General features: G+C 38.1%; 1 protein-coding gene across 1 annotated transcript in view; it reads right to left on the reverse strand.

Moving 5' to 3' along the window:
* LOC122794819 (alpha-2-macroglobulin-like protein 1) overlaps positions 1–15007 on the reverse strand; it is a 989874-nt gene that overhangs the window by 872190 nt on the left and 102677 nt on the right. Inside the window, exon 3 of the mRNA XM_044063423.1 lies at positions 2492–2669. Coding sequence (XP_043919358.1) covers positions 2492–2669 — 178 coding nt within the window. The remainder of the gene's footprint in view (positions 1–2491; positions 2670–15007) is intronic.

Genomic DNA, 15007 nt, shown 5'->3' on the forward strand with positions numbered 1-15007 from the left:
ATACCAATTGTGAGATCACACAATGTTCCATGATCTAACAATGAAAAAGTTAATAATTTTTGATCAGCTGATTTTTTATCAGCTGTAACAGCTTTTTCACTTGTCAATGAAAGATTCAGATCTGACTCTATCCTATATCTAGGGAAGAAGCACTTATTTTTTTCAACCTTGACATTTTCATGCAAAATCCTCTTGCAGTATTTTCTGTAAGTAGTAACCTTTCGGCTATATCAAGAAAAAACATTATTCCAGGAGTGTGTGTGTGTGTGTGTGTGTGTGTGTGTGTGTGTGTGTGTGTGTGTGTGTGTGTGTGTGTGTGTGAGGTGCCTATTACATTTTTCAAATCACAACTACATAAACTTCAAAGTACTCATGAAAGAAGTCAATATTTCAACTCATGAAGTACAACAAGTAGAGCCAGTCAGCATTTCTGAAGTCTACTTGCTCCAAGAATCCTTTGCTCCAGGCATTTTTAGCCTAAATTAAAAGACCTTCAATGTAAGTTTGCCAAAGTTCATAAGTGAGATGCGTACTGTACACCCATTACCTGCAAATTTAAACAATTAATGCTTGCAAGGCATCATTTATTCAGAATTAAGGAAGAAATGTATTTGCTGTTTCTTGACCACAGAGTTTACAAAGTCCTATTAAACAAAGCAAAAGAGGACTTCTGGAGCCCCAGATTGTTCTGATCACCAGCATAAATTTAATGTCTGTGTAGGTTTATAGGGTCATAGGTATATACTATGCTAACAACCACCAGGGCCTTTATAAGCCCAGCTGTACAACCCAACACAATCGTGTCCGCATGTGCCCATGGGCAGTTATTTGGAGGAGTATGTTAGTTACACACTATTTACTGTCAGTCTCTGTCTATCAGAGACATGATGGCCAGACCAGTAGTGATTTTTTATTTCCCATCCAATGGTCAAGGTTTCATGTGAAAAGGGTTAGGGATGGCTTCTGTTTCACATGGATGGAGAGCCTTTTCCACAGCATGGGGATCCTTTGAGACACAAATCTGTCTTGCCAATGTGTTCTATTTATATCTCAAGTTTAAATGCTTGGATCTAGTGTTCCTGGTGCTATTCATTTTCCAGATGTGCAGAAGCTCCATCAGGGCTTGACCTGAAGATACCTTATATGCCAGACATAGATTGCCTCTAAGTAACCTGTAGGAGACTGAATATAGAGATAGAGATTTAAGGCAGTCTGTATAAGACAATGTGTTAATACCCTGTGGTGAGGAAATTTTGTGGCCATTCTACCTGTTGTATATGCCTGGTCAGGTGCATGCCAAAGGGGCTCTGTACTAAATGATGGGTCTGTTAAGGGCTGAGTAAGGTGATACTATAACTTCCTTGGACCAGTATGTCATGCCCTTATGTAAATGTTGGGAGACACATAATGATCCTATGATTTTCTTACTACCTTGGCTACATGTTGGTCAAAGGCAAGATTACTGTCTACATATGTTCTTAGATCCCTAACTACTGGGTCAACTCTTAAGGTTGTATAATCAATTGAGTAATTAACCTGGGTGGGCTTTTTTGCCAAAAAGCACTATAATGCACTTCCTGGCATTCAGTTTTAATCTATTGCTTTTTCATCGGTTATTTGTCTGTGCTAGACACTCTTCTCCTGCGTGATGTTAATGTCATGGGGGAATCTATGATAACTCTCAATTTGCAGTCATTTGCAAACTTGATTGCCCAGATGCCCTTGACATTAACCTTGACCTGCAATAACTAGATGCCAAACAGCAACAGGCTCAGAACTGGGCTGTACTTCAGAAATTCACTTTGAAGAGCTTGCATCAGTACTTAGCTTATTGTATTTAAGTTATCATAACTGCACAGCCAATGTAGAGTAGAATGGACTGTTATTCATCTAATTTCCCATCTGCCACTTTCAGACTTTGCATATTATTTACTTTTACTAACCTGTTTTTAATATGGACAATTTTTAGTGTAAATCCATCCTGAAACACTTACCCATCTATATTTGCACTTAATGTGTTTTTGGCGAGACAGCTACCCATGCCTCCTGAGTATGTTTTCCTTAGCTGTCAATTTCTGAAACACATAGCTGTCACTTTTAATGTCCCTGTTTAATATAGTATAGCCAGTGTATTCACTATCCCAAGAATGTTTTATTCTTAAACTTGTTTCTGTGGAAAATGCATTATATTTACCCTTGTCAGAAGTGTGGGTCATAGCTGAAAAGAGTTCATAGACAAGTCCACTTACACAGTAAACTAATTAAAATTAAACACAAACAAATGATCCCCTACATCCACTGTCCTTCAGATTTCAGTGCTTGAGTCCAAACTGTTTTTCCAGTATTCTGTGTTTTTTATCAAATGGCATTGCCCTGGTCACTCTAGACTATTGTAATGAATTGAGCAGTTGGTCTGAATGCATAAAATGGATGATAAAACAGTATCACTTAAGACATTGCTCTGATAACATAATTTATCTTGATGGAATACCTTTTTCTCCCTGTTTATAGATTGGTTTGTCTGTCTGCATAAATGTTCCAGAACCTGGATTAATGATAAGAACCTTCTTTTCTTCACTGAATAATACTTTCTTGCTAGTACTGAGTGCTGTCACAGATAGGTTGGCAACAATCCCTTGATTATAGCTGCGATATTTTACAAATGGTACCTAGAAAATAAATGTATAAAAAGAAAATTGTTAGTAATTTTCACAATACATATCTGATTATTTAACCATTTTGTAGTCTTTCTGGCCAAACGATCACCAATTTTTTTTTTTTTTTTTTTTTTTGGCCAAGTGAGAACTCTATGACCACTGACCCTTGGATTCTATCCATAAATGCTCGTCACCTTTCAGCCTGGCTTCTAAAATCACAGGCATAGCAAGTGATGATCAAGGACAGTAGTGCAGCTTGGGCAGGCTGAGAGGAACAACTGCCCTAAGTGTTGTGGGTACAATCAGGCAATCCAGATCTTTCTTTAATGCAATACTAGCTTCTAAAAGCTGGTATTGCATTTGCAGTCAAACCTGAGTGCTGCAGCATTCCATGCATGGTCTAAGCTGTAGCAACTGCTTTTTTTTTTTTTTTTTTTTAATTAAAGCTTGAGCACTGTAGCACTCCATGCAGGGAGGGTATAACTTGTATCAAATGTTTTCTACATTTGTAGCTGGTAGTTTGCTACAGTTTAAAAAGGATATATATTTTTTTACTAAACCATGAGCACTATAGCGCACCATGTAGGCTGGGTATAAACTATAACAACTACTGTTTGCTCTGGTTTAAAATACAATTATGTTGAAGGAGAGTTGGGACAGGGACACAGAAATCTGACCTGAATGACTGGAACAGGAGGGAGCAGGGTGTCGTGCACCCTGTCGGTATGCCTACAGAATATCCATTTTTTTTCTCTCATTTGTAGCTGCCATTTTTTTTTCTGGTTGAACCAGATATGCTTCTGGTCAAGTTTCATTTGCAATTAGCCTGTGTAGTGTTAGGGCATTTTATCTTCTGCTCTTAACCACAATCCCTGTGGAGAGTAAACCTGCAATCAGAAAAAAACAGCTGCCTCTCTTGTAGTATTCTGTGTATCAAGTTCTCCCTTTGCAGTGGTCAAGTCAGTATCACTCATTCACTCCCACCTGTTTCAGCTGACTACTCTAGTGATTTGGACACTAGTCAAACTTACATGACCTCCACTTTAATCAAGGTTTTATTACTTTATGTCGCAGAGCCAGTACTTACATAAACAGTTTAAAATAAATTATTTTATTTATCAGTGACAGCACAGTGGTGCAGTAGTAGTGTTGTTGCTCACAGCAAGAGGTTCTCCAGTTCAATTCTTGGCTGGAGTGGCTTCTGTGCGGAGTCTGCATGTCAGACTTTCCTGGTAAACAAATAATAAATAAATGGGAATTCATCTCTCCTTTTAATCTAGCATACTTAAAAGAAGTAATCTGTAGTGCTTCAGACTCTTGAGGTGCCTATGTGGTGAGGGTAGAAGCGATTCAAGAATGTACAGCTTATCCAATGACTACAACACTAAGTAATTATGTTTGGAAGTTGCCATTACTACTTAGTTAAAGAAGAAATATTCAAGATGGCTTGTGAGCACCGAATTCACAAAGAAATTTTCTGTGGATAATGCCATACCTCTCAGCTCTCCAGCTTTGCACAGAATGTTCAAATTTTTGCCTCATATTTTTGGTCTATTCCACATAAATGTTGTGGTTTTCTAACAATTCACTGAGATGATCTGATGACTGAGGTCACTAAATAATGGCATACATTTGAGTTTTAGACCTCAATTCCTTCAAAAATGTATGTTAACATAAACTCTGTTACTCTAGCAACTGTCTAAGTTTCTAAGAGCAAGACTTAAAATCTCTCTATTTTTGGGCCTTTGTCCCTCCATTTTGTCAGGCTTTGACCAGATTTCTTGCACTAAGAGGTTGATTGGCATGGGTGCTGCTGTTGAGAAAGACATATAAGATTACTGGATCTGTGAAGTGGATAGCAATCCATACTGAATGATTGCAGAAGACAGTAAAAATGAAAGTGATACACCAAGTGTGCAGTATTCTGGAAGGATCCAGAACTCAGAACATTCCATGATAGCAGTAACTAATTGATGCATAGGCTGTAAAATGAACAACTGAATCTCTATCCAGTACTTTTATTTTTAATTTATATTAATATTGCACACATCTGCACAACATTTCAACAGTTCCCCAGGCAACGCATATTTTCAAGTGTATGTCACATTTTGCTGCTGTTTATAGCTTTGCATTATTTTACTTGTCAGTGGCATGTTCCCTGCTTTCTATATGAGAATCCAGCAGGAAAGGCTGCATTTACTTTCTGTCCATCCATGAAGGAAAATCTTTAGCTATATGTTGGCTAGTTTTATTTATTTATTTATGTATTTGACATTTGTTTATCAGGAAAGTCTGACTGGGACAATATCCCATTTTCAGCAGGGACCCAGGGAGAAAAGATCTACATTGACATAATATGGTTAAAGTTAGACAACACCTAATACATAAAAACAACATGCTAACTAAGTAAAAAATTCAGCTTCAGTTCATACAGTGTGAACCAATGCATAGACAATACAAATATTTGAACAGTTACAACAAGATGAAAAAAGAACATTGTCAAAAGTTAAAGAATTCATGAGATATTCATCATTTTAATCACCGCTGCAGCAACCTTAGCTATATGGGTTATAGCCTGCCAAGGATATAACAGCTGGACAGCTTCCAATGTTTCAGGACACCTTCCATGTGCCCAAACTGTCAAGCAGCTTGGGCTGAGCTGAGCTGACAAAAAGACAAGTCTGAGCTTGACATCCACCAGAGCTTTACTGTACTTGAGTACTCTCCTCTGAGGCTTTTAAGGACTGATGGCTGTCTCGTGCTTTCCTCTGCAGGGCAGATAAGTTCCCTTTGGGGAAGTAAACCTCCATTTTCTTCATTTTGCTGATGTTTCATTACTTTCCTCTTCAGGAAAGTCATTTTGAAGCTAGGAGTGCTGTGCTTTAATGGATTGCCTCAAGACTGTAACATACTTTTTAAACAGAGTACTGTTTTTTCTCATAATTTAAAAGCAGTGTAAAGTACCTGTAAACATCTTTTTCTATAGAGAAATTGTGTTTATTTATGTATTTATTTATTTAATTATTGTGAGGCTGGCATAGTGTTCTAAAGTGATTTTTACTGTGCTTTTTTCTGTCAAAAAAAGTAACTTTTGTGAACTGGTAGTGCTTATCAACAATTGCTGCCTGTCTTCCTCAGGAAAGAGACATAATTTTTAGCTTGACCATGCAACAGACTACTGGTCCTATGGTTGTTCCTTATTCCACCCACAAAAAGAAAAATTAAGCATACAGCCTTTGCCACCACAGCAGGCTAGCAATGTGCCTCAGCTGGAGGTAGGTGACTCTGCTGGGGCTATTTATTGTGCCTCAGACCACTCATCAATTACTCTGGATCCCTCTGGTGCAGCACCTTTAGCCGCTCTGTACTGGGGGTTAGTCATGTCCTCTGCAGCTGTTGAGATCCCTCAGTAGGCAAGGGAGAGTCACTCTTGTCAGTCCTGGGAGAGTGAACACAGAAGGTTGCCCTGTTGTATCAGAATGTTGTGCTCATCCCCGGGGAAGTTATTTTCTTCTGTTGCACAGGTCATTACTCACTGTTTGCAGTGTGCTCATGACTCTGTTGATACTTCTACCAGGACTATGGCCACTGGTATTGTTTTGATGAGATTTGCATGGTTGCATTCTCAGAACATCCCAGATGATGTTGAAAATAAGATTTTCAATTTTTGCTCTTAGCCTCTCTGCTGCAGAAGTGATTAAAAAGTGTGATGAATGGGGCAAGCTGATCCAGAGAATCTCTTAAGATTTTTCTGCCCTCCTTTTTCAAATTGTCCAAAGTATTTCTATCCCCTCATCCAGTTTTGGCAAAAAAACCAGAATAGACACTCTCAACAAAATTCAGGTAAACAGACATTTAAGCAGAAAGGGCAAGGGGGTTCCAAAAACAAGTCTCGGACCTCCCAAAACCAAGGACAGTCCAAAAAGATTGAATGACTATTCAAGAGACTCTGTGATTCCTCCCACCCTAACCCCTTTTTTCTTCCAGAAAGTCCGAAGCTTCATTTTTCTCTATGGCAGCAGATTGTTTCAGACAAATGGGTTCTGAAAATCATTCATCAAGGTTACAGATGGCAGTGAGAGGAATTTCCCCCTTTTCAGGGAGTCATTCCTCATCCTCCAGATCAGACTTTTTTGTTTCTACTTATTGTTCATCACATGCTGACCCTAGGATGGAAATTGTTTCTATTCAAGGATGTTCCTAGTGCCAGAGAAAGAAAAGGCTTGGAGACTAGCTCTGGGTCTTTCTCTCCTAAACCTGTTTGTGATATTACCCAAATTCAAAATGATAACACTTCACAACCTTTTACCTCTTCTTTCAAGTTTCCCCATAGTGCTAGACTTAACAGATGCTTATCATCACATCCCTTTTCATCCAGACTAAAGATGTTTCTTGAGATATTGTGTGTCTGCATCACATTATCAGTAGCCTGCTTTACCCTTTAGTCTATCCACTGCAGCAAGAATATTCTTAAAGTGTCTAGCTCCAGTTACAGCTCATTGCAGGCTACATGTTATCCATATTTGTCCATATTTAGATGACTTGTTTATCTTTGCAGAATCTTTTTCAGAGTGTCAGGAATCTCTCTGTCTTGGGTGAGAGATCACTTACACGAGCTGGGAGAACATTCAAAAGTCTTTCTTGACTCCTTCACACAGGATAGTGTTCCTGGAATATCAACTAGACACCTTGGTTCAAAGAGCTTTTCTTCCACAGGAAAAATAGCTCATTATTTAGATCTATTTACAAGGTTTTCCAATCAGACTTCAGCTATTAATAGGGAATAACTCAGGATTTTGAGTTTCATGGTATATATGAATCTCATGATACACTGGGATGGCCTCACATGAGAAAAATACAGTGGTATCTAAAATCTCTTTGGTCCCAGAATCAACACACTCTATCTTTTCAAATCCATGTCATAAGAGAAATCTTTTAGTGGAGACAACAGATATCCTTAAATCCAGGTATCCCGTTCTCCCTCCTTGCCTCAAAGCAATCAGTCACCACAGATGGTTTGGGCATAGAGGAACAATTTTAGAGGAATAAAAGTGCAGGGAATCTGGGACAGCAAGTACAGATGCACACACGTAAATATCAAGGAGATGCTTGCCCTGATCAAGGCACACAACTCTCTGAACCATCTTTGGTCTGCAGGACTTTTATAAGTGGTTTCAGCCAGTACAAGAGTCATGTGGCACATCAACATGTAATTGAGAACCAGGTTGTACATCCTTTGCAGACTAGACATGTTAGATTGGGATATAGCTTCACATCACAATCTCACTCTACAGGCATCCAGAGCAGACCCCCATGAATGGAAACTAGATCGGGGGGTTTCCAAGTTTTTATCCATCTGTGGGGAGTTCCTCAGATAGACCTCTTTGCCTCCTCTATGAACGGTGAACTGGCAATATTTTGTTCCAGGACTCCAAGCAAGAAGACCTGGAAGACAGGTGCCTTTTCTTTTCCTTTGACAAGAATGTTCCTGTATGCTCTTCCACCATTTCCACTAATATCCATGGTACTTCTGAAGACTCAGAAAGAATTCCCCAAGATCATTGTGGTGACTCTCTTCTGGCCCAGGAGCTGTGGTCCTCCCTTCTTTTGAAATGGCCAGGGACAAATACCACAGATTTCCTCACAGACTGGATCCACTCACATAAGAACAGGGGTGTTTGATGCACCCCAAAATCAGTCATCTTCAATCGACTGCCTGGATGATAGGGTCTTAATTTCTTTTAGGCACCCGTTTATTGTTTACTGAGGACGTGTTACAGGTAATAATGGAGGCAAAAAGTCTGCTACTAGAAAATCATATAATTAGCAAGTGAAAAAGGTGTTCTAGTTGTTGCCAGCAACATTACAAGCACCCATTCAGGGCTAGTCGTTCTCTGGTTTGACAATATATGTGTGAGCTACTGCCCTATGGCCTTTCTTATTCCAATATCAGCATTCATTTATCAGCCATTTCTGCAAGTCTGCCCATGGCTCCTCATATTTCAATGCAGTTTTATGTCAAATGTTCGTAAAAGGGGCTTTGCATCAGATGCCTCCAGGAAAACCAGTGACCCCCTCCTTGGGATCTTAATTCTGTGTTAGAGAAGCAAACTCTTTCTCCATTTGAACCAGATAATCTGGTTGACTTGAGTTTAGTAACATGGAAAACAGTTTTACTGATTGTTCTGACCTTTGCAAGAAGGGTATCTAAATTGCAAGCTCTATAGGGACAGGGCTTATTTGAGAACTAATCCATCTTTTATGCCTAAAGTGGTATCCAAGTTTACTTTAAGCCAAATTATCCATCCCCCCATTTTCTTTCCTAAATCTAAAAATGAGGGAGTAAGGATACACCTTACTTTGGATGTCCACAGACAACTCAGGTACTATTTTTACAGAAAAGTCCTTCAGATGTTCATTCCTTGTGAAGTTAAGAAGAGGGGACAACCTGTGTCAAAACAGACTATTTCTAAATGGTTGTCTAAGGCTATTGCCTTTTTTTATACTCACCATAACAAAAATAATCCAGGGATGGTCAAGACCCACTCTGCCAAGTCCTTGGCTTCATCTACAGCGTTTTAGAAAGTGTTTGGATACTAGAAGTATTGTAGAAATAAACTGCTAATTGGTCGTCTATACATACTTTTACAAAGCACTATGTGTGATTCTTTCTCTAGGTCCAGGTCAAGCTTTGTTAGGACCATTCTCCATTGGTTCATGGACTCTTATCCTTCTACCAGTACAGCTAAGGCTACTGCAGCACTGATCAATATGATACTACAATTGTGTAAGTTGAACTTCCCGTAACAGTAAATGTTCGAATGATCACTGTTCCCTCCCTCCATCTCTCTTGTGTTTTTTTTTTTTTTTTGGTGTGTTTTTCATGCCAGTGTGTGAACATTTATTTTTTTGTTGTGCTAACATTTGGTTTGCAGGCTCAACCTCCCTCTCTCTGTGGCAGGAAAGCTCTGAAGGGCTTCATACCCAAACTTGTCTTTTAGTCAGCACAGCCTGAGCTGCATGACAGTTTGAGTGCATGGAAAGTGCCCTGAAGCTTTAAATGTTGTCTGACTGTCATGTCCTTGGCAAGATATAACTCATATAGCTAAGGCTACTGCAGCAGTGATCATTCAAACATAAGTTCAGCGTGTACTTTGCAACTAATGGATATGACGTTAAATACACAGAGTACATAACTGGCACACTCTAAACAATTTAAATTGTTTTCTAAATATTACTATGTATATTCTTCATTCCTTCCTCCTTAAAGTATATTGTGCTTTGTAAAGTGTCTAGCAAAGAATATTTGGCTAAATGTTTTTCCTGAAATGGAGAAAGTAGATAAAATTCTGGCAAAACATTTTGATGACTCTTAAATAACACTGTTTTATGTGAGGATTAAAGCCTCCCCCAGACACACATTCATGATAGAAGATCGGGATGACCCATTTGCACTCAAATTGCCTATTATGATTAGTTTTGGTGGTCATTCTACTTCAGTGGAAGGGAAGATTATGGAATCATGGAAGAAACAGATATTTCTGCAAAACAGGGAATCCATCTGGAGTACAGGGCTTAAATCAGCATTACATTTATTTATTTATTTAGTTATTTTATTTATTTATTTATTTATTTATTTATTTTACATTTGTTAACCAAGTTAGTCCAACTGAGCCCAGAGAGTCCTTTTTCAGAGGAGACTGGAGGAGAAAAGCTCCAGGAAAGTAATTAAAAAATAAGAAAAAAGTAACAATTCAAATTGTAAGATAGTTAACAGTACAAAAACAGAGAGAAATATATAATACAAATATATACAAGGCAAAATTACAGTATTTTGTGAATGCAGTAGCAATATGTTTGAGAAATTTGGTTAGCGTTAAGTTATTTACAAGGAAATTAGCAATGCCTAAAATAAAAAAAATTCAGAGTAACATCATGACATAGTACAACAAAGATGCATTTAATAGCATAGGTACTAACTGCAGAGAGAGTAATATATGTAGACAGTTTAGGTAGATACTAGGCAAATATGTTAACTGAGAGTAGAAGAAAAATTCATTAGGTAATTTCCTGACAAGTACAGATCCATGCATTTTGGAAATGAATTTTTAGTTGCTTTTTGAAATCCCAACTGTTGGTAGTGGAACGAAGGGATAATGGAAGTTTGTTCCAGGAGTATGCAATTGAAGGATTCTAAAGTATTTTTCCAATATTTTTGTTTGGCTTAGTCACCTGCTGAAGGTTTTGTTGTGTGCTTCTGAGGTCACGATTGAGTATGTAGGGTGCAATTATGGATGTAAGGGTAGGGCAGGAGTTGGGTCTATTTATGATGATGTGTGCAATTTGTAGTTGTGATATTTGAAGCATGTGGGGGAGCTCAGGCCATCTTAAGCTTTTCAGGGATCTACAATGATGGGATTTGTAGCTATTACTGAGTGCAAATCTGGCTATCTTGTAATAGGTGGTTTCTAGTTTGGTTAAGAGATTATTTTGCAGGTTATTATGTATAGGAGCAGCATACAGCAGGGATGGTAGAATAAAAGTTTAAGCCAGTATAGTTCTAGATTTGTTAGGTATATATTTGTTGTTGCAGTATAGAAGACCTAGTTTTTGATTGGACTTTTTGATACAATTTAAGATATGTAGGTCAAATTTTAATTGGTCGTCTATAGCAATGCCAAGCAATTTGGTGTTTGCGTCAGTGGTGATAATTGTATTATCTAAGGATGAGATGTTGAAGTTGTCTTTAGCTGGACTGAGGTTTTTTGGAAGGAAAAGGAGAACTTGTCAATCAAAACCAAACTGTCTTATGAGACAGATCTAATGGAGTTTGTAATTGCAAGGTAGCTGAGAGAAATCAGTGTTTCCTACAAAAACATTAAAATGAAAGTTAAAATGAAGCCATTCAAAGGTTGCTTCTAGATATAAATAACCCTCTAAGACTATTTCTCATCAATACAAATAAAGGTAGTGGCGTGAAGGGATAATGGAAGTTTGTTCCATGAGTATGCAATTGAAGGATTCTAAAGTATTTTTCCAATATTTTTGTTTGGCTTAGTCACCTGCTGAAGGTTTTGTTGTGTGCTTCTGAGGTCACGATTGAGTATGTAGGGTGCAATTATGGATGTAAGGGTAGGGCAGGAGTTGGATCTATTTAGGATGTTGTGTGCAATTTGTAGTTGTGATATTTGAAGCATGTAGGGGAGCTCAGGCCATCTTAAGCTTTTCAGGGATCTACAATAATATCTTATGAGACAGGTCTAATGGAGTTTGTAATGTGCAAGGTAGCTGAGAGAAATCAGTGTTTCCTACAAAAACATTCAAATGAAAGTTAAAATGAAGCCATTAAAAGGTTGTTTCTAGATATAAATAATCCTGTAAGACTATTTCTCATCCCCACAAATAAATGAAATATGAAGCCCACATTGGAGACAAAATTCTTTAGCTCAGGGCACTTTATTTTCACTGATAAAAGTATAACAAAATTAAGACTTAGTTTTTCAGCAGGAGAAACTTAAACAAAAGCCAAAATCTTACACTTGTGGTTTCCCATCTACCAGATATTCCAAAAAATTCGCAGGCAAATCATAAGTAATCCTTGACTTAGATCCTCAGGGGTTTCCCAGCCTCTTCCAGTATATTTTCAGGCTTGAAAAATCTAACAGTCACTACCGATGGGTAGATACTCCTTTATGATGAGAGGAAAATGTTTCTCAGTCAGTTTTCTGGCTGGTAACTCAAATTTCCCTATTTTGGCCAAATAATCTCTCAACACTGAGAGGCAGATGCTCTTTCATTTAGCACTTTCTCTATACTGACAGGCAAACATCTCTGCTGTACTGGACTGAAGGCCTGCTTTTAACTGTCTGGTTTAAAGGCAGCCAAGTAAACATGCTGTCTACTGCTGTTTGCTTCACTAGAGTATGCGGCAGGGCCGGCCTTAGGCCAGTTGGACCAGTTTTGCCCAATAGGGCCCCACTCCCTCAGGGGGCTTCACACTAGGCTATGGCAGGGCTATTATGCTTTACATGACTCAGAAATTTACCTAAGAGACACTAACAAAGTACAAGACATTTCTTGCTGTAGCCTTACTCCCATTGTACTTACAAGTCCAGTATTACTAGTAGCTTCTGCTTCATGCCTCTTGTGGGACTCACAGTGTTAACTGATTGCACTCCCATAGTAGTCAGTTGCTGCTTCTGAGTGCTCAACAGGGTTTTCGATGCACAACTGGTTGCATTTACCATCTGGTTTTATGTACCACTCCAGTTACTGTATCAGAATAGAAGACCATGCTTATTTTGAAGACTGGTAGAGAAGTACTGTTTTCATTTGCTTCTCTTGCTAATTATAGGTTTTATTATAAATGGTTGTTAATGAATAAAGTTACAAATAACTGGAATATTCAGTGTCAGAAAGCATGAAAATAAATACAAGTAAGCATAAAAAATATGGATACTGTGACATGAGGTAACATCTGATCAGTAAGACTTACGACAGAATCCTATCAATTTAGTAGTATGGCAGAAAAATGCAGACAGGACCAAAATAATCCCAAAGAAGTAAAATGTGAGGTTTATGTGCTGAATGGTGTGAGGCAAAGGTAGAGAAAAAAATGATTCACTTTTCTGAAAGTGTTAACAACAGTAACACAGTGGAGGGCATCCAAAGAAACAATACATTTTAACCAATAGCAATACAATGCTGGAAACATAAGAGCAAGCATTCAGATAAGTATAAGTCAGAATAATATGAGAACACAATCATGAATAGATAAAATACAATAAAATGTAATAAAAAAAGTGTAAAAGGAACAAGGGAAGTGTGCAGCTATATCCTACTCAGGACATCTAGGTAGTTCTACATAGAATCAGAAAATCTTTACTGGTAAGCCTGGGTGCACCTATCTGGTGACACACAATGGAGTCAGAGGACTTTAGTGGCCATCAAGCAGGCCCCATCCATTGTGCCTGAGTGAGATATGTAGACACTCACAGAGGAACAGCAGGATATGTAGGCTCAGGGGTAATTCAAAAGTCCAGTGGTTTACTTCCATTTTAACATGCTTTATGACAAAATATAAGCTAATAAATAAACATAATGCTTTATTTTAACACACAGTAATAGTATACATTTTTGATACCAAATCAAAAATAGTTTTAAGTTCAAAAGAAGTCAGCAAGAGGAGGGAGATGTGTAGTGGTAGATGAGGGACTCTACTATAATGGTCAAATGGGGCCACACAGTTCCTAAGGTCGGCCCTGGTATAGGATATATACATGACAGTTGAAATTAATCAGCATTTTTATAACACAGCTTCTTTGCAATAGCATAGTTTTTAACATTAATTTGGCCATAAATAATCAATAAAATAATATTTTTACAACAAAAACAGCATTTTTACAGCCATCTCACATTCACTATGCCAAACAACAAAGCAACCTTTTGTGAAAGATGTGATGTTTATTAATATCACAATCACTATCACAGCAGTGGAAACCCATACTAATTCATTCATATTGCCTCTCTCAAGAAAATTAGGTCAGTAAAATTCTTTCATACATTGCACAGGCTTATAGTTTAAGCATGCTCCACATGGACAATTGGGAGAGTATTAACTTGACTCATTTTTTTAGGTCACTAAAGCTGATGTCCTAACTGATCTGTTAGAAGTGAAAAAGCCATGTTTTTATATGTCTGTTATTAGAGTGTAAGGCAGTTTCATAATAAAGCCTAATAATGTGGGTCTATATCACGTGGTCGAAAGCTAATAATAGCGAACGACCACAACTTCGAAAACACCGGAACTCAAAGTTATTATTGTGGGGTCGCACTACAGTGTAGATAGGGCTATTTGCCCTTTCCTCACTGTAGTGTGATTTCGGAGTTGGTATATATATTTAGTGGGGAGTGTTGGGGGACGCAGCCACCCGCAATTGCAACTTCGAGTTCCAGTGTTTTCGAAGTTTGGGTCGTTTGCTATTATTAGCTTTCAACCACACTCTATAGACTCTAATAAAGCACATGAATACACAAAACTGCTTTCTTTGCTTTACTTTTGGAAGCGATAGTATCTTACTTTTTACTGATGTAGTAAAAATAATAGTTAAAGTAATCAGGAATGTCTAAGCCATGTTTTATTCCATTTAATCATTGTCAAAGTATTTCATATAGCACCACACAATGTTTAGCACATTAGATACAAGGAGGGGTCTGTGTTGTTAGCATGAGCATAGCATCATTGGCTGAAGATGGGAGTTACCGATCAGGGAGAAGGTCATACCTGTCAACCTCTTAGAGCAAGGAATCAGGACAAAGACATAAATAATGGGGGGAAGGCCCAAAAATAG

The sequence above is a fragment of the Protopterus annectens genome, chromosome 2.part1 (genome assembly GCF_019279795.1).
Source record: "Protopterus annectens isolate FY-2018-M chromosome 2.part1, PAN1.0, whole genome shotgun sequence".
Lineage (NCBI taxonomy): Eukaryota > Metazoa > Chordata > Ceratodontiformes > Protopteridae > Protopterus > Protopterus annectens.